At 44.6% G+C, this 20,690-nt stretch overlaps 1 protein-coding gene across 2 annotated transcripts; it reads left to right on the top strand.

The window, feature by feature from the left end:
* Positions 1 to 1,975: 1,975 nt before the first annotated feature.
* On the top strand, positions 1,976 to 20,440 carry LOC140455263 (butyrophilin subfamily 3 member A1-like). 2 transcript variants are annotated; one of them, XM_072549998.1, is made up of 6 exons: positions 1,976 to 6,892; positions 6,983 to 7,078; positions 7,172 to 7,405; positions 12,712 to 12,734; positions 12,830 to 12,948; positions 19,832 to 20,440. In XM_072549998.1, the coding sequence occupies exons 4-6, from the start codon at positions 12,730 to 12,732 to the stop codon at positions 20,407 to 20,409; spliced, it is 702 nt and encodes a 233-aa protein (XP_072406099.1). In that variant the 5' UTR covers positions 1,976 to 6,892; positions 6,983 to 7,078; positions 7,172 to 7,405; positions 12,712 to 12,729; the 3' UTR covers positions 20,410 to 20,440. The 2 variants fall into 2 exon arrangements, with proteins under 2 accessions (XP_072406099.1, XP_072406100.1); XM_072549999.1 differs by lacking the exons at positions 12,830 to 12,948; positions 19,832 to 20,440 and having other exon boundaries at positions 1,979 to 6,533; positions 12,602 to 12,729.
* The last annotated feature ends 250 nt before the right edge of the window (positions 20,441 to 20,690 follow it).

Below are 20,690 nucleotides of genomic sequence, written 5' to 3'. Positions count from 1 at the left end.
CTATTTCTGAAACGTTGCACAAGGTGAGTGGAAAATATGGACTCATGAACAGGTGACAAAAAACATGTTTTCGGAAAGGAATGGGCTAGGATGTGGACTTCTCCTTCCAGCCCCAAGAACTGGATTGAATTTCACTCCAGGGAGATACACATGTTCTGGTCCCGACGCGATAGGACTCCGATGAGGAGGATTAGTTTTGGGGCTGGAGCACAGCCAGCTGCCACCACGGGCTCCTGGTTTGCTGCAATGTTTCCCGAGGGGCCTGCCCAGTGGGAGCAGAGCCAACAGCACTAACCTCTTGGGAATTGAGCCCATGACTGGGAAAGGCTGCTGTGCTGAATGGCAGTCCTGGGCTGAATGGCACCCCTGGGCTCTGTGCTCTGATGCTGGCTCTATGGTACATTGAGGAGATCCTGGGTGATCAATAGACAATAGGTGCAGGAGTAGGCAATTCTGCCCTTTGAGCCAGCACCACCATTCATTATGATCATGGCTGATCATTCCTGTCTTATCCCCATAACCCTTTATTCCACTATCCTTAAGAGCTCTATCCAGAGACTTGGCCTCATCGGTTTTCTGGGACAGAGCATTCCATCCACTCACCACTCTCTGGGTGAAGACGTTTCTCTTCTATTCTGTTCCAAATGGCCTACCCCTTATTTTTAAACTGTGTACTCTGATTTGGGACGCACCCATCAGCACAAACATGCTTCCTGCCTCCAGAGTGTCCAATTCTTTAATAATCTTATAGAACATAGAACATAGAACAATACAGTACAGAACAGACCCTTCGGCCCACGATGTTGTGCCGATCATTTGTTCTAGCTTAAGCACTTATCCATGTACCTATCCAATTGCCGTTTAAAGGTCACCAATGATTCTGACTCTGCCAATCCCACAGCCCTCACCACTCTCTGGGTAAAGAACCTACCCCTGACAACTCCCCCTTTACCTTCCACCCTTCACCTTAAATATATGTCCCCTTGTAACACTCTTGTTGTACCCGGGGAAGAAGTCTCTGACTGTCTACTCTATCTATTCCCCTGATCATCTTATAAACCTCTATCAAGTCACCCCTCATCCTTCGCCGTTCCAATGAGAAAAGGCTTAGCACTCTCAACCTATCCTCGTATGACCTATTCTCCATTCCAGGCAACATCCTGGTAAATCTCCTCTGCACCCTCTCCAAAGCTTGCACATCTTTCCTAAGGTGAGGCGACCAGAAGTGCACACAGTACTCCAAATGTGGCCTTACCAAGGTCCTGTACAGTTGCAACATCACCTCACGACTCTTGAATTCAATCCCTCTGCTAATGAACACCAGAGGCCTTCTTACAAGCTCTATCCACCTGAGTGGCAACTTTCAAAGAGCTATGAACATAGACCCCAAGATCCCTCTGCTCTTCCACCTTACTAAGAACCCTACCGTTAACCCTGTATTCCGCATTCTTATTTGTTCTTCCAAAATGGACAACCTCACATTTGACAGGGTTGAACTCCATCTGCCACTCTTAAGCCCAGATCTGCATCATATCTAAGTCCCTTTGCAACCGACAACTGCCCTCCTCAATATCCACAACTCCACCAATCTTCGTATCATCTGCGAATTTACTGACCCACCCTTCGACTCCCTCTTCCAAGTCATTAGTAAAAATTACAAACAGCAGAGGACCCAGAACTGATTCCTGCGGAACTCCACTTGTAACTGGGCTCCAGGCTGAATATTTACCATCTACCACCACTCTCTGAATTCGACCGGTTAGCCAGTTCTCTATCCAACTGGAGGAGAAAGTGAGGACTGCTGATGCTGGAGATCAGAGCTGAAAATGTGTTGCTGGAAAAGCGCAGCAGGTCAGGCAGCATCCAAGGAACAGGAGAATTTGCCTTATGCCCGAAACATCGATTCTCCTGTTCCTTGGATGCTGCCTGACCTGCTGCGCTTTTCCAGCAACACATTTTCAGCTCTATCCAACTGGCCAAATTTCAGACTATCCCATGCCTCCTGACTTTCCGCATAAGCCTACCATGGGGAACCTTATCAAATGCCTTACTAAAATCCGTGTACACGACATCCACTGCTCTACTCTCATCCACATGCTTGGTCACCTCCTCAAAGAGTTCAAAAAGACTTGTAAGGCAAGACCTACCCCTCACAAATCCGTGCTGGCTGTCCCTAATCAAGCAGTGTCTTTCCAGATACTCATAAATCCTATTCCTCAGTACCCTTTCCATTACTTTGCCGACCACCGAAGTAAGACTAAGTGGCCTGTAATTCCCGGGGTTATCCCTATTCCCTTTTTTGAACAGGGGCACAACATTCACAACTCTCCAGTCCCCGGTACCGCGCCCATTGACAGTGAAGATGAAAAGATCATTGCCAACGGCTCCGCAATTTCCTCTTTTGTTTCCCACATGATCCTAGGATATGTCCCATCAGGCCAGGGAGACTTGTCTATCCTCAAGTTTTTCAAAATGCCCAACACATCTTCCTTCCTAACAAGTATCTCCTCTAGCTTACCCGTCCGTTTCATACGCTCCTCTTCAACAATACGGTCCCTCTTGTTTGTAAATATTGAAGAAAAGTACTCATTCAAGACCTCTCCTATCTCTCCTGACTCAATACACAGTCTCCTACTACTATCCTTGATCGGACCTACCTTCGTTCTCGTCATTCTCATGTTTCTCACATACGCATAAAAGGCCTTGGGTTATCCTTGATCCTACCCACCAAAGAGTTTTCATGCCCTCTCTTAGTTCTCCTAATCCCTTTCTTCAGCTCCCTCCTGGCTATCCTGGATCCCTCCAACGCTGTGTCTGAACCTTGTTTCCTCAACCTTATGTAAGCCTCCTTCTTCCTCCTTACAAGACATTCAACCTCCCTCGTCAGCCAAGGTTCCCTCACACGACCATCTCTTTCCTGCCTGACAGGTACATACATATCAAGGACACATCGTATCTGTTCCTTGAAAAAGTTCCACATTTCAACGACATCCTTCCTTGACAGCCTATGCTCCCAACTTGTGCTCCTTAGATCCTGTATTGTAGCATTGTATTTACCCTTCCCCCAATTGTAAAACCTACCCTGTTGCACGCACCTATCTCTCTCCATAACCAAGGTGAAAGTCACAGAATTGTGGTCACCATCACCAAAATGCTCACCCACTAACAAGCCCATCACTTGTCCCGGTTCGTTACCAAGTACCAAATCCAATATGGCCTCCCCTCTGGTTGGACAATCTACATACTGAGTTAGAAAAGCTTCCTGGACACATTGCACACACACCGCCCCGTCCAATCTACTTGATCTAAAGAGCTTCCAATCAATATTTGGGAAGTTGAAATCACCCATGACTATGACCCTGTGGCTTCTGCACCTTTCCAAAATCAGTTTCCCAATCTGTTTCTCCACATCTCTGTTGCTATTGGGGGGCCTATAGTAAACACCCAACAAGGTGACTGCTCCTTTCCTATTTCTGACTTCAGCCCATACTACCTCCAAAGGCAAATCCCCCTCAAACTGCCTTTCTACAGCCGTTATACCATTTCTAATTAGCAACGCCACCCCCCCTCCTTTTTTACCACCCTCCCTAATCTTACTGAAACATCTGTAACCAGGAACCTCCAACAACCATTCCTGTCCCTCTTCAATCCACGTTTCTGTGATGGCCACAACATCGTAGTCCCAAGTACCGATCCATGCCTTAAGTTTACCCACCTTATTTCTGATACTCCTTGCATTGAAGTATACACACTTGAACCCATCTCTGTGTCCGCAAGTATTCCCTGTCAGTGCTACCTTCTCCACAGCCTCCCAATGTTCTTGGACATCCTGAAAATCAGCTAATCTACTTGCTGGACTACAAGTCCGGATCCCATTCCCCTGCAAAATTAGTTTAAACCCCCCGAAGAGTGCAAGCAAACCTACCTCCCAGGATATTGGTGCCCTTCTGGTTCAGGTGCAACCCGTCCTGCTTGTACAGGTCCCACCTTCCCCAGAATGCAGTCCAATTGTCCAAATACCTGAAGTCCTCCCTCCTGCACCATCATTGCAGCCACGTGTTCAACTGCACTCTCTCCCTATTCCTTGCCTCACTGTCACATGTCACCGGCAACGTCTCAATCAGATCCCTCTCAGCCTTCTAAACTCAAGCGTATAGAAGCCCAGTTGCTCCAATCTTTCAGCGTAAGATAGTCTCGCCATTCTGGGAATTGACCTCGTGAACCTACGCTGCAGTCCCTCAATAGCCAGAATGTCTTTCCTCAAATTTGGAGACCAAAACTGTGCACAATATTCCAGGTGCGGTCTCACCAGAGCCCTGTACAGCTGCAGAAGGACCTCTTTCCTTCTATACTCAATTCCTCTTGTTATGAAGGCCAGCATGCTATTAGCTTTCTTCACAACCTGCTGTACCTGCATGCTTGCTTTCATTAACTGATATTCAAGAACACCCAGATCTCGTTGTACTGCCCCTTTACGTAACTTGACTCCATTTAGGTAGTAATCTGCCTTCCTGTTCTTGCCACCAAAGTGGATAACCACACATTTATCCACATTAAACTGCATCTGCCATGCCTCTGTCCACTCACCTAGCCTGTCCAGGTCACCCTGTATTCTCCTAACATCCTCCTCACATTTCACCCTGCCACCCAGCTTTGTGTCATCAGAGCCTTTGATAAGTCCTTGCTGTTGACACTGGATCCTCTTTCAGACTGGGAATACATACAGTCATAGAGATGTACAGCATGGAAACAGACCCTTCGGTCCAACCTGTCCACGCCAAGCAGATATCCCAGCCCAATCTAGTCCCACCTGCCAGCAACCGACCCATATCCCTCCAAACCCTTCCTATTCACATAACCATCCAAATGCCTCTTAAAGGTTGCAATTGTACCAGCCTCCACCACATCCTCTGGCAGCTCATTCCATACACGTACTACCCTCTGTGTGAAAAAGTTGCCCCTTAGGTCTCTTTTATATCTTTCCTCTCTCGCCCTAAACCTATGCCCTCTAGTTCTGGACTCCCCAACCCCAGGGAAAAGACTTTGCCTATTTATCCTATCCATGCCCCTCATAATGTTGTAAACCTCTATAAGGTCACCCCTCAGCCTCCGACGCTCCAGGCAAAACAGCTCCAGCCTGTTCAGCCTCTCCCTGTAGCTCAGATCCTCCAACCCCTGGCAACATCCTTGTAAATCTTTTCTGATCCCTTTCAAGTTTCACAACATCTTTCCAATAGGAAGGAGACCAGAACTGCATGCAATATTCGAACAATGGCTTAACCAATGTCCTGTACAGCTGCAACATGACCTCCCAACTCCTGTACTCAATACTCTGACCAATAAAGGAAAGCATACTAAACACCTTCTTCACTATCCTATCTACTTGCAACTCTGCTTTCAAGGAGCTATGAACCTGCATTCCAAGGTCTCTTTGTTCAGCAACACTCCCGAGGACCTTACCAATACAATTGGATGGCGAGGTGAGAATGTGGTGCCCATTGAAGTGAAAGAGACTGGGTCTCATGGAGAACTCATGTCCCCTTAAGCACTCCCCCTGCCCCCTCTGGGAGAGGGAGATACAATCTGAGGGAGAATTGCTGCCGTGTGTCCGGTTTGATGGAAACCCTTGGGGTTGAATCTCCCAGGGGATGGGGGGGTGAAATTCCCTGGACTGAACCAGCTGCGAGCCTGGAGAAATGGTGGAAACGACACCAACAGGATTCCCACTCGTCTCCTGCCCAAGCTGCAGCCAATTCTGGGCCTGCCCTTTCGGAAGGATGTCAAGGCTGAAGGGATGGTGCAAGGGGAGATTTCCCAGAATGGGACCAGGGATGAGGCTCTTCAGTTCTGTGCAGTGACTCCCAAAGTGAGGATTGAGAGGATCCTGGTGGATTGTAAGGGAGAGGTGAGGAGGCGCTGGACAATAAGTTTCAGCTTGTGTTTCCCCCAGAGTCAAACACAACTTGACCATCCGTGTCTGGGACTGCTTTGGGACTGAAGGATATGAAGGAGTGCAGCAGGCTGCCAGTCACTCCCAGGACAAAACCCCCACCCCCTCCCATCCTCTCTCCACCCACCTACCCCACTCCCAACCGACCTTCCCTCTCACCTCCCGGCTTCAGGGATTCCCTGTCGCTGCTCTAACGCTGTTTATTCCTCATTCTGCTCTGGGGGCTGTCTCCGCCTCTCAGAGTGGGCGGGGCCGAGAGCAGCCAATAACAAGAATTCCTTGAGGATTGCACTGACCTCCCTGAGGGAGTGACTGAGCTGAATGTGTTCTGCGGCGCAGGGAAACTGAAACTGAAAATAGATGGAATCAGGAAGTGCTGAGGGTGGACATGGATATCAAACAGGTCAAAACAATGACTGCAGATGCTGGAAACCAGATTCTGGATTAGAGTGGTGCTGGAAGAGCACAGCAGTTCAGGCAGCATCCAAGGAGCAGGAAAATCGACGTTTCGGGCAAAAGCCCTTCATCAGGAATACCAAACAGCATGGATTTCAAACAGCATTTCCTGAGTTTGACCGAGGAGGTAATCTGTCCCATTTGTCTGGATTTCTTCACCGATCCGGTTTCACTGGATTGTGGACACAACTTCTGCCGCTCCTGTATCACCCAGAGTTGGGAAAAGCAGGAGAGAATCTCCTGCCCGGAATGTAGACAGAAACCTCAGGGTAAATCGGGCCTTAGCGAATCTATCTGAAAAAGTTCGAAAGTTAAGTCGGAATCCGCAAGAGAAGGGAAGTAAATGTCACTGTGAGGAACATCAGGAAGAACTGAAGGTTTTTTTGTGAAACTGATGAGAAATTGATTTGTGTGAATTGTGTAGTTTCCCGGGAACACAGGGAGCACCGCTTCATCCTGATTGAAGAAGCGGTTGGAATCTACAAGGTAAAAGGAAACCGATTCCATCTTCTGATTATTTCATCACATTTTCATGATCTAATACTTTTATTTTCTGATTTTCTCTCCCAATCCCAGGATCGGGTGAAATCTTCCTTGGAATCTCTCACAGGGAAGAAATCGGCGGCTATAGAAATGGAGCGGCAGCAGAAACAGAAGATTTCCCAAATTCGGGTAAAATTTCCCTGAGCTGAGCTTCCAAATTTGATTCCCTCCTTTGTTGTGTTTTACTGCAGAAGCAGATTGTCTCTATATTTGCTCTTTTAGGTGCAATCCCAAAATCTACAGAGCTGCATCAAATCCGAGTTCACTAAAATACACCAGTTTCTCACTGAGAAAGAGCAGCGTTTACTCCGAGATCTCAGGGAACAAGAGGAAAACATTCTCAGAACAATGCAGCAAAATCTTGGCAAAATTCAAAAGAATTGAAATTCTCTTCAGGAGAAACTCTCAAAGTTGGAAAAACAGTTGGAACAAAAAGACGGAGTGATATTTCTGCAGGTGAGGGATTATATTTAATTTTAGTTCACGGAAAGTAAACTCAGAATGTAATCCTCATAAACTTGCTCCCATCCTCCGTCATTCCTCCAATATCCCTTTCTGCTCCTCTTTCCCTCATGTGTTTGTCCACTCTCCTGTTTCATACATTTTCCTCAATCTCATTGATGATTGTGGGTCTCACTATTGAAATTCTCCTCACGATTAAAAGGCTAAATTAAAAAAGCAGTCGACAATTCACAGCTCCAGCCCAAGATGCAAGTTATTTATTCACATCCATACGGAAAACCGTTCAAATTACAAGTTGGTGTATTTCAAAAATATTGTTTATTCATAAAAGTCTGTATATCCATACAATATTATTAGAGCTGTTCGATTCTGTATAGTCTTTACATATAGAGTCAGATTCAGAGAGATATAGCATGGAAATAGACCCTTCAGTCCAACTTGTCCATACTGAACAGATATTCGAAATTATTTTGTCTCAATTTCTTGCATTTGGTCCATGTCCCTCTAAACCCTTCCTTCCTATTCATATACCGACCCAGATATCTTTTAAATGTTATAATTGTATCTGGGAGAACAAACAAACCCAGTGCTTTTCTTACTTGTACAAGACAATATTTACAAACATTTGAGGCACTGGGAGGGTCTGATAACTGAGTGCACCTCCATCTAACTTCAGCAGAAAGATTTTAGGTGATGGTCTTTACCCACTGCGCCTTGCAGCAGCTGCCCTAGGCTTTAGTCCATCTCTCAACACGTGGTCCTGGACCTTGGAATGTGCCAGTCTGTAACACTCAGTTGAGGTCAACTCCTCGCCCTGGAAGACCGACAGGTTTCGATCAGACCAAAGAGCATCTTTCACTGAGTTGATGGTCCTCTGAGTACAGTCGATGTTTGTCCCAGGGAACAGACCGTACAACACAGAGTCACGCGTCACTGAGCTACTGCGGATGAAACTTGACCAACGCCACTGCATCTTTCTCTCGACTTTCTTTGTAAAGGCACATTCCAGCAGGAGATGTGTGACAGTCTCTATCTTCCACAGCCACTTCAAGGGCAACGTGTGCAGTTGGAGAGACTCTGGGTATATATGAAAGATCTCACAGGTAGTACCCTTCTCACCAGCAACCAAGCAACGTCCTGGTGCTTGTTAAGAAGTTCTGGCAATGCCTTTGACAATCTGCTCAAGGAACAAGCCGACAAGACCCACCCACTCATTTCCTGCAGGCTCTTGGGGATGATCTGTGCTGATCAATTGTGGTTAAAGGTGTTTTTGTTTGTAAATTCCTACCTGGAGGACAGGTGATATGGAACGGTCCAACTACTTGGAGCGCTCTGCTAATACAAGGCCAGTCCCACCCTTCCCACCACCAGGGACAGGTAGAACCTCAGTACATAGTGAGACTTGGTGTTTGGTGCAGCTTGATGCAGCCACACACAAAGGTGGCCATCAGGATGAGGGTGATCTTGGGTATATTCTTCCCCCCATTATCCAGAGGTTTGTACATGGTGTTCCTGTGACATGCCCAGCTTTGACCTCCAGATGAAGTGGAAGATGACTCGGGTAATTGCAGCAATGCAGGTTCTGGGAATGGGCCCGACCTGCCCCTCATACAACAGTGAGAGTATCTCACACCTAATAACCAGATTTTTAACCTGCAATGGAGAGGAAATGCTGCTCCCAAAGGACCAGTTTCTGTCTTACCTTGGCAATACTCTCCTCTCAAGTTTTTGTGCATGCCCCAGCTCCTCTGAGCATATTCCCAGCACCTTCAGGTAATCTGTCCTGATGGTGAAAGGCATGAAGGATTGGTCAGCCCAGTTCCCAAAGTACATGACCTTGCTCTTGCCTTGATTTACCTTGGCTGCTGAGGCCAGTTCAAACTGGTCGTTGATGCTTATGAGTCTGTGCACGTGACAGCAGATCTGAGCAGAAAACAGTGACATCATCCATGTACAGGGGGGCTTTCCCTTGTAGGCCTCCGCTGCCTGGAATAGTCACCCCATCTCAGGCTGACGTCCTTCCTGATGGACTCGGCAAAGGGCTATATACAACGCACAAACAAGGCAGGAGAGAGTAGGCAGCCCTGCCTGACTCTGGATCTGATCGGGAAGCTGTCTCATTCCCACCCATTAATTGAGACTGCACTAAGGATGTTGGTGTAGAGCAGTCAGATTCAATTGCAGATTCCCTCCCAAAGCCCATTTTGGAGAGCAAGTCCCACATGTCAGTGTGTGATGTCCTGTCAAAGGCCTTTTCCTGGTTCAGGCTGCTAAGGCAGGTATCCACCACCCCTGTCCTACAGGCAGGCCATTGTATCCCTGAGGAGCACATTACAAATAGTCTGGATGTTTATACACAAAGCACAGTTACATACCTCATCCTGGGTAGACAATCTACTTATCACTGGGCTGGGTACATTTGACAGGTTCTAACTGCTAACTAAACCTCAACATGGCTGTGCATCCTTTCAGTAAAATGCAGCCTTACGAGAGTTAAGTGAGGTAAAAATATTTGATACTCAATGTATGCTCCCTGAAAACAGTGGAAACACACAGTCACACAGCATGGAAACAGACCCTTCGGTCCAACCAGTCCAGGCTGTCCATAATCCCAAACTAAACTAGTCCCACCTGCCTGCCCTTGGCCCATATCTCTCCAAACATTTCTGATTAATGTACTTGTCTAAATGTCTTTTAAATGTTGTAACTGTACCCACATTCACACTTCCTTTGTAAGTTCACTCAACACACAAACTACTCTTTGTGTGAAAGAAGTTGCTTCATATAGTTTTTTTTTAAGTTTCACCTCTCACCATAAAAATATTCCCCCTAATTTTGACATCCTCTTCCCAAGGGAAAAGACACCTGCCATTGACTTTGTCTGTACCCCTGATTATTTTATAAACCTCTCAGGTCACATCTCGACTTCCAGTGAAAGAAACTCCAGCCGATCCAGCATCTCTTTCCAATTCAAACCCTCCATTCCTGTCAACATCCTGGTAAATCTCTTCCGAACTCTCTAGCTTCACAATATCCTTTCTACATCATGGAGACCAGAATTGGACACAGTACTCCAGAAGAGGCCTCACCAATGTCCTGTACAACCTCAACATAATGTTCCAACTCAGATACTTAAAGGACTGAACAATGAAGGCAAACATTCTAAATGGCTTCTTAACCACCCTGTATACACGTGAGGAAAACTTCAAAAGAATTATGAATTTGAAAACCGAGGTGTCATTGTTTTACAACACTGCTCAAGGCCCGACCTTTAATTGTATAAATCCTGGCTTTGTTTGTTTTATCGAAATGGCATACCTTGCACTTATCCAAATTAAACATAAAATGTTTTAAAAATTAAACACAATTTCCTCATAGTTAAATACCTGACTTTCCAATTAGGTGTCGCTAAATAGTATTTCATGTCCTGATTGGTCAGATGGTGCAAACCTGACTCTTCAGGAATTGGACCTGAGAATTAACTTTGCCAGTGTTCAGTTCCTTTGCCTCAGGTTCATTGGCTAGTACTGACATGGTTTTGTGTTATGACCTGAAACTGTGTGGAGACACCTGTTTTCTTTGGGAATTCTATGTGTCAAATTGCACTGTATTGCAACAACCTAGAGAGTTCGAGTTTGCGTTTGTTTTATTAGCAGTCAATATTTTAAAGGGGAAAAGGCATCGTTTGTGTTTTTCATTTCCCTCAGACACCTATCCCATGTGGGATGCAGTTCTCTGTGAGTAACTTTCCACACTATGGACTATTCTGCTTTAGCTCTTTATTTCCTTGCTATCCCTGATACTATTGAGGTGTTCTTGTCTTTTATTTTACACTATTTTGTTTCACTTCCCTCTTCACTCTCTCAATAAAGACATTTCTCATGAACTCCCCATTCAATTTATTTGTGATTTAGATTGTTGGGGCAGAATGACCAAATAAATCATTCAATACTTCTCGTATCAAAGAGTTCATTGAAATTTCACAGGTGGCAAGAGACTGTCTGAAAATCCAGAGTTCTTCAATGAATAAAGGAAAGACATACATTTCTATACACATTTTCAGCCTGCCTTTAGCAATTACAAACCAATCATAATTAATTAATTAATTACATACACTTCCAATTTCAGAAATACTGTGACTGCGTGGCCTGAGATGGACAGGCGCGTGGTCAACCCACAGGCCTCTATGTTCTCATGAAGCTTCCCAGATTCTCTTATGTCCCTTCTTGGGGCTTTTCATAGTGGATGCTATGTTCAATCTTGTTAGCCATACTCCTTCTCAGTCACTTGCCAGCTCCATTCATTGCCAATAATTTATCACGAAGGTCCTCTTGAATTCTGTCATGCAATTCATTTTTCCGACTAATCTTGCTATTGGTGATATAAAGGATGCTAATTTTTATGAATTGTTATAAAATTTGTTACATCAGTTCCAATAAAGTTCTATGGTCATACCTAATGTTAGAATTCTTTAGCTAAGGATTGTGAGCAGTTTCTTTCTCACCCAACCTTGGAATGTCAATCAAACACAGCACTTCTATCTTGTAACTATAATTATAACAACTTCTTTGCACATGCTGGAAGTGGGATTTTCTTTATATAAGTGTGTAAATCTATAACTAATTCAGAATCTATGCCTATCATTATTTGAAGAATCTTGACTAAAATCTACATTTGTAACAGATTTACAAATTAAATGTAGGTTTCTGATGTGAAATGCTCTTATCGATGTCTCCTGTGTAAGCAACTGCAGCTGCATCTTCAGATAACTGTGAGGCCTGCTGTGTCATCTCAATTCTGTTATCTTGGGTTCACAGAGCTACTGTTGTTATAACTCATGCAGACATATTTAGCAAAATATTTTACCAAGTTCTCTAGAGCTACTGTAAACCATGTTCTGCTGCTTTTGTCATGGGCAACCACTGGCCATTTAGTGCTGCTCTCAATCATGGGCTGCTCTAACAGGATTATGTATTTGAACACAGATTTTCTGGTTCCTTTGAGGTGGAAACATCTTCACTGAATCAAACAGATCAATCCCTTCATAATTTTTAACATCTAAGTCAGATCTTCTCTTTTCTTGAGTGAAGTCGGTTAATGTTTACTGGCACCCTTTGCAATTCCTTAATTTTTACTTTACTTCCTCCAGTGCTTCAGTATGTTTTGTGTGCCATTCTTATTCTGTTCCAGAACTGCAGCAATCAGAGACAGCAGCTTGGAGCAATGTGAGTGTAATTACTACTTTCTTGATAAAGTCAGTCAGTCTCTGTCAACTCAGATTTGTGCTTTGTTTATTTCAGGAGGAAGTATCTGGGAAGATGAGGTAGGACATGCACTTTACTGAAACTCAGTGCAAGTTGGTGAAATTGCTCAGAAAGGTTTTCAATGAACTTATGATAATCTTTTTAATATTTACAGGATGAGCCATGACACTGGTAATGCACTGTTACTAACAGATGGTGTCCTGTCCACTGAAAGCTTGAACATCGTTTTACCATTTCCAGTGTGGAGAGAAATGGTGGGAGCTATTAAACCTGGTAAAGCTCAGCTAAGTCTCTTTGTTCTGTATTTATATTCTGTTATTTGGATTGTTATGTTTACAAATACCATAGATATATAATTAAGCACTTAGTTAAAAAGAAAGCTGGATAATAATGGCTCAGACTGTCTTTGACATCAATATAGCTTGTAACTTGGTGTAACATAAAGAAGCATTAAGAAACTTCAGCAAAACTGAGTCAATAGGAATCGGGGGAAATCTCTCCACTGGTTAGAGTCATACCAAGCACAGAGGAAGATGATTGTGATTGTTCAAGATCAATCATCTCCACTCCAGGACATTTCTGTGGGAGTTCACTAATAACCCAACCTCAACAGCCTTCTGCAGTAAAGAATTCCCCAGATTCACAATTCTCAGAAAGAAGAAATTCCTCCTTATCTTGTTCTTAAATGTGTAACTGTTTACTCTGAGATTATACCCTGTGGTCCGAGGATGTCCAAGAGGTGGAATGATGTCCTTCCACTTCTACCCGGTCAAGTCTTCTCAGAATCAGGTAGATTTCAATAACGGCAACTTCTCATTTTCTATATTCCAATGAGTACAGGATCAATTTACTCAACCTCTCCTCATATCATAGCCCTTCCATGCCCGATATCAACCCAGTGAAACTTCTCTGTAGGCCTCCAATGCCAAAATACTTATCCTTTCAAAAGCCATTTGACGATAGGAAATATTTGAAGTCCCTGCTGCCCATTATCTGTGACCACCACCTCCAGGGGTCCATATATTGTAAAATATGTTCACAGTATTGCAGCTGTGTCTGACTAATTAACAACCCCAATCAGATTAACAACCCCAATCAGGGAACTCATTGCTTTTCATATCAACCTGGCCGAGCTCGTCACAATCACTACATCCCTCTCCCTCTGAGCCTGAGGACACAGGCCAGTTCTTTCCCTTGCAGCTCTGTCTGAAGTGTTTTTGACACCGGCTCAGATTCCTCCGATTCTGCCTTGGATAAGGGCAACGTGTAACGTACAGCAGCTCTCTCCTCTTGTACCCCAACCTTCTCGGAAGGAATTCATTCTCTTCTTCAGGTGGCAATGTCCGCAATGTCCATCTTTGATTCTGAGGTCTCTTCAACCCTTAGTGCTGAGGGAGAGCCCATAGGCCCTGCCAGCCTTTCTGACTGTTCCCAGGAGCCGGGCGCATTTTGCTTCTGCCCTGTTTGTGAGTTTGCAGCTTTCATGTGGTCCACATGCTTGTTCAGGACTGTTGCACCTCCCCAAACTTTATACATCAGTGGACCTGACCTCACGTTGACCACTCAGGATCATTCAGGGTCATTTCCTGCACCAAACTTTGTTCCCCAAAGTGAAGTGTCTCTGTCATTTCATGGAGTCTTTGTCTGTCACTGGTATTCCTGATGCTGTTTTACCCTCCCCCGCCTCCATCCAGGTCCAGGAAGATCAGGTTTAACCTGGTGCCGGGTCTTCACTCCATCAGCAACTCTGCTGGTGCTATTTCTGTAGCTGCATGAGGCATGATCCTCTTATCAAATAGAAACTGGGACAGTTTGGTATCTGGTTAGGCTGCAGGTTGTTTCTTTAAGCTCGCTTTCAAAGTTTGGACTGCTCTTTTTGCCAGACCATTGGATGATGGATGGTATGGAGCTGTTCTTATATGTTGAATGCTCTTTGACTTTAGCAAGTCCTCACTGTCCCTGCCAGGGAATGATGGCCCATTATCTGTGACCAACACTTACGGAAGTCCCTGTGTCGCAAAAGACATGCGCAGTTTTGCTATCATCGCGTTTGACGAATGAACGCTATATGCATCCAACTACTTTAAGTGGGTGTCCACAATGACCAAGAACATTGACCCCATGAAAGGACCTGTATAATTGACATATAACTGAGTCCGTGGTTTACCTGGTCATTCCCAAGAATGTTGTGTCCTTGTTGGCACTCTGGGCACTGGCCCATCAATGCATCCAATACTGGCCACCAGACACAAAAAGTCTCGCCAACATTTTCATATTGTAAAGCCCTGGAAGAGCCTAGTAAAGTTCAGCCAGGATTTGGTGACAACCTTCACTCATGATATTTACTCTTGCTTCCCATAATAATATGCCATTTTCTCCTGTGATCTGATCTCTCCGGATACAGAAAGGTTTTAGTGCTGGGTATGATGGCCCTTTGGTTTCCCCCATCACCACCAGCTGTTCCAGTTTTGCCAGGAACAGATCTTTCTGCGTCCAACGTCTGATATTGTCAGCTGTGACTGGAAATTTGAAACCATTTTGGACTCATGCAGTGGCAGTACCACTGGATGTATATCTGCCAGTGGGAAGCAGCTCAATGCATCCACATTTGCTACCTGGCCTCCCAGACAGTGTTTCAACTTGTAATTGTATGGACGTAATATTAGAGCCCACTGCTGAATTCAGCCTGAAGGTATGGGCTGCATTGCCTTGTCCTCTTTAAGTAGACCTCGCAGGGTTCTGTGATCCATTATGATTACAAATCCAAGTCCAGAAAGGTATTGCTGGAACTTCTTGAGTCCAAATATGGCCATCGAACCTTCCTTCTCATATCTGGGCTTATTTACGCTCTGCATTAGCCGAAGTCCTGGATGCATACACTATTGGGTGTTCCTCTCCATTGGGCCAACCATGAGCTAAACCTACCCCGAGACCATCCGGGGAAATATCACTAACAATACCAGATCTCAGTTGAGATGATTGTGTGCCTTTCACCTTTGAGGGTGATAGCTTTCAGGGAAGTGAAGAAACAACAATGGCTTCGCGATGCAAACATTTCCAAGGCAAATCCTTTTTTTGGAGTTGATGCAAAAGTGCCAGGATGGAGGCCAGATTATGGATGAACTTTCCATAATAATTCACCAGCCCAAGGAAAGCCCTCAGTTCAGGTACAGACATGGGAGCAAGGGCACTTTTGATCGCCCTCACTTTATCTTCCAGTCGGTGTAACCCAGTCTTCTCGTCTCTGTAGCTCAAGTAGGTCACTTAGGGAGCTCGAAACACACATTTTCCCTTCTAAGGGATACGCCCACCTGGGAGAAACATTCAAGGACTGTGTCCAAGTTCTCTCAGTGCTCCTTATTGGTCTTCCCTGTTGTTCGCACATCATCTAAATAAATGGCGACCTGAGGTAGACCTTGTAAATTGTTCTCTGTTGTCCATAGAAAAATTACACAGGCTGATGATACCTCAAATGGCAGACTCGTGTTCTGGGAAATTGTTATGGGTATTAATTGTAGCATATTTCTGGGAACCATTTTGAGCTACAATTGCAGGAATGCATGACTCATGTCTGGTTTTGTGAAGGACAGCCCACCTCCCCTCCAGCTTTGTGTATAAATCCTCTGTGTGAGGAATTGGGGATTTATCCAGCTGTGAACCGCGGTTTGTTGTTTGTTTCAAATCCCCACAAAGGCAAACCGACCCATTGGGCTTCACAATCAGTCCGACCGGTGCTGTCCATTCCGCAAACTGGACTGGTTTGGTAGCTCCTTCACTTTCCAGCTTTCTGATTTCTCCATCTATGTTTGCCCATAAAGCAAATGGCTCTGAGTGACCCTTGCAGAATTGCTTCCTGGTCAACATGCAAGGTGGCCCTGTGTCCTTTGGTAGTCCCTAAACCTTCCTTAAAAACGTCCAGCTCGACATTAGGACTTCATTCAGGCTGCCATTTACTAATCGAGAAATGTTGAGCCAGTCTCCGTGAATCTTTCTCAACCAATTCTACCCCACCCAGCTTGGGCCTGACTCTTTTACTACAGTCAGTGGGAACTGAACCAGCTGCTTCTCACAGGACCCTCGAACCAAAATTGTCCCCTTAATCTGGAAAGGTTCCCCGATATAAAGATCGAGTTGATGTCTCGTGCAAAATTAAGTCCAAGGTGAAGTTTGTTAATAAAACTGGTTTTGCGATCATTGAAATTGTTCCATCCTTATCAACCTCAATAACAACCAGGTGACCATGTAACCAGTCATTTATTTTGATTGGTTCCGATTTGTTTGTTGCTAAGCAATTTGACTGTTCCAAACCAGATGCAGGTGGACTATCCAAAGTGGGCAATCTCCTGGATACCGGGCGATATATTCTCTTATGCAATTTAGGTTTAGTTGGACTCTTTTGCTGTCGAGAGTCCGCGTATGAGCAGCAACTACAATGGTTTGCCAGCCTGAATCATGAAGAGAATTTGAACTGAGGCTTGGTTTTGTTTTTGGATTTTGCCTTGGGCTGACCGAAGGACCCTCTGTTGAGAATATGTCCTGAGTGAGGCTCGGCAATTGCCTTCACTGCAATGGTGTTCCCAAGCTTAGTCGGACTGGGGAGAGTTGTGCTTCAGCTATTAGGCACTTTTGTATGGTTACATTATTAATCCCACACACTAAATCTGCTCTGAGCAGCTTCTTCAGAGTTAAACCAAAGTCACATGCCTCTACTAGTCTTAATCTTGTCAAAAATCCTGATAAGGACTCCCCGCTTCTTGAATAGCCGAGTAAAAACAGTATCTTCTCAAAATTGGAGGAAACTTCCAGGTGGCAAATCTGTCAACTCTTGAAAGGTTTTATTATCGAGTGTTTCAGGGAAAGTTAAGCTCCGAATTACAGAAAAAACTGCAGGTCCACAAGCTATCAGGGAAATTTCTCATTGCTTTTCATCTTCTCCAATGTCATCTGCGTGTAAAAAATTTCTTTCCCCATACTGCACCCAGTCTTTGATGGCAGAATCAAATAGTTAAGCTTCCCAAATATTGACATGATGCTAGACATGCTTACCCCAATTCAAAGACAATTCTGGTGAGTGAATTTCTTCAGGAGCATGTTTTACTCTCGTTGCCACTGAAATAACTCCACAGAGACTAGTATCCCGTGAGCAAGTCACCCTTTATTTGCACATGGAATGTCCTTGACACTGAGACAGTTCCCTCAGAGCATCAGAATATCTAATACTCCTGTTGTTATCTCTCAGCCAGGGCTCCCCGATTGGACCAGACTTAAATCCCCAATCAGAGAACTCACAGTCGATGAGGGTCACCTGACTAACCTCAATACAGTCACTACACTCATCACTTTCCTTCCCACCTGTTCAGTTGTCATCCTTAGACTTGGCTTTAGTCCATTCACTTTCCTCATCCAAGTCATTAATACATACAGTTAATAAATGTGACCCAGCGATGATCCCTGTGGAACCCTGTTCCAGGTTGCAATCCTGAAAATGCCCCCACAATCACAACTCCCTGTCTTCTATTAGTTAGCTAATCATCAATCCATGTTAATATATCACCTCCAATACATGGTCTCTTATTAAGTAGCCTAATGTATGGCATCTTATCAAATGCCATCTGAATATCAAAATAATGTTACATCCACTGTATTCCCTTTATCTTTGTTGCATATTACTTCTTTTAAAAATTCTAGTAAATTTGTTAGGCATGATTTTTGATCATTTTATGTACACTTTCCTGTTACATCTCTATAATAGACTTTAACATTTTCCCAAAAACAGATGCTGACCCAATTGGCATATAATTACCTCTTTTATCCCACCTTCCTTTTTAAATTGTTACAGTATCAGTTTCCAATCATCTGGGACTTTTCCAGAATCTAGGATACCTGGATGATTATGCACAATGCATCAATTTTGTAGTTACCCCCTTTAATACAGGCGCACAATCCTCTATCTGAAATTCCAAAATCTGAATTTTTGTCATGAAGTGTGGAGCGTCATTTTGGCGAGTGAACAGGTGACCCATCTCCACACCCAGTCGAACCACCTCACTCTGATGTGACGTGGTGACGTGGCCCAGCACTGGCAGGCGTGAATTATGTCTCAGCGCCCGTACTATTCACACCTGCATCTGCTGTTAGGTAATAGTGTTTTCATTTCACTGTGAAAATGTCATTTATTCCGAAATCTGAAAAATTCCAAATTTTGAAAAGCAACTGGCCCCAAGGATTTTGGATAAAGGATTGTGTATCTGTATTTGAATATGCAACTCACCACAGTGAGGGGATTTATCAGACTTTAGCCCCAATTGTCTCCGAGCACTTTTTTGTCGAGTGATAGTTGATGAATTTTTTTTCTCTCCTTGTTTTTCCCCTACATAATTTGCAATTTTGGGATACTATTAGTGAAGACTGATTGCAAGTTATATTCAAGCCCCTGCCATTTCTTGATTCAATGTTATTATTTCCTCATCTTCATTCTCGAAGTGGCCTGAGTTGACTTTGGCTTCTCTATTCCTTTTTTATATACGTAAAGAGGCGATACACATTTCTCACAGACACATGTTCTCTTCCCCCACACATATATAACACCCTCAAACATGCCTCTACCCCACACATCTCCCCACCTTGCTCACACATGTACTCAGATTCCTCCCATCCTCACATCTCCACACACACATCGATTTCTCGACCGCCACACATCCACCCACTGACTCATGCACATCCACCCATACACAGACATCCCCTTGACTACCATTCAAGTATCTCCTCCATGCACACATTTCCCCCACAAACACAAGGCCATCCTCCCACATGCATGTAAGATCCCCACAAATACATCCCCCAACCATATACATAACCCTACAGACATTCCTCTCCATGCAGAGGTGTATGTATGTACACACACACACACACTTTCTTTCTCTCTCTCTCTGTCTCTGTCTCTGTCTCTGTCTCTCTCTCTCTCTTTCTCTCTCTCTCTTTCTCTCTCTCTCTCCCCCCCTGTCTCTCTCTCTCTCTCTCCACCCCCCTCTCTGTCTCTCTCTCTCTCTCTCTCTCCCCCACCCCCTCTCTCTCTCTCTCTCTCTCTCTCACTCTCTCTCTTCCTCTCTCTCTCTTATATCCATGGACTGTCTGCACTTCTGTTTTTATCTCCTAGTCTCTGTGATCCTGGATGAGGAAACAGTGAGTCCCTGGCTCGAAGTGTCTGAGGATCTGAAGATTTTGAGACGGACCGGGACCCGGAGGAGACTCCCTGACACCGAGAAGAGGTTTACAGACCGTCCCTGTGCCCTGGGATCAGAGGGATTCACATCGGGGAGACATTACTGGGAGGTGGAGGTGGGAGGGAATCAGGACTGGATTCTGGGAGTAGTCTTAGAATCTGTGGAGACGAAGAGACGGATTAGCTTGATCCCGCAAACTGGGTTCTGGACCCTTGGGCAGGATGGGAATCAGCTTTATATGAACTGCTCCCCTCGAACTCCTCTCCGTTTCAATCAGATCCCCAGGAAGGTGGGAGTTTATCTCAGTTATGAATCTGGGACAGTTTCATTTTACAACGCAGACACCAAGTCCCATCTCCACACCTTCACTGGGAATAAATTCACTGGGAAACTTTATCCTTTCTTCTGGACTTGGGATGAAAACCATTTTCTGAGAATCTGCTCCGATTCCTATCTGGATCTGGCAAAAGCGCAGGGTCTTGGAATCTTTTCATCCCTAACATCAAAATAACCTGACCCTGGGAAGGGCCAGAGGTCAGGGATTGGGGTTTAAAAAGTGCCATTGACAACAGGCTGGTTCCCAATGTGAATTTGAATTTCCTGATTATATTTTGTAAAATCCTAATCAGACTGTAAATAAAACATGTTTTGTGTTTGAGGAAATGAAAAAATTCCTCTGGTATTTTAAGTTTCTTACATCATAAGTAACAGGAAATACACAAATAGTTATTTTCAGTGAATCGGGCAGTTTGGAAATCTTGATTTTTAATGTCACTTTTCTACCATGCTGCA

This window comes from Chiloscyllium punctatum, chromosome 30 (genome assembly GCF_047496795.1).
Source record: "Chiloscyllium punctatum isolate Juve2018m chromosome 30, sChiPun1.3, whole genome shotgun sequence".
Lineage (NCBI taxonomy): Eukaryota > Metazoa > Chordata > Chondrichthyes > Orectolobiformes > Hemiscylliidae > Chiloscyllium > Chiloscyllium punctatum.
Note: the sequence above shows the minus strand (reverse complement) of the source record. Positions and strands in the feature narration are given on the sequence as shown.

Bases quoted from the DNA above. Each gene is read 5' to 3' on its own strand.
- LOC140455263 (XM_072549998.1), top strand. The intron at 12,949-19,831 runs GTAAAGCTCAGC...TTTATCTCCTAG, and splicing joins GGTGGGAGCTATTAAACCTG to TCTCTGTGATCCTGGATGAG.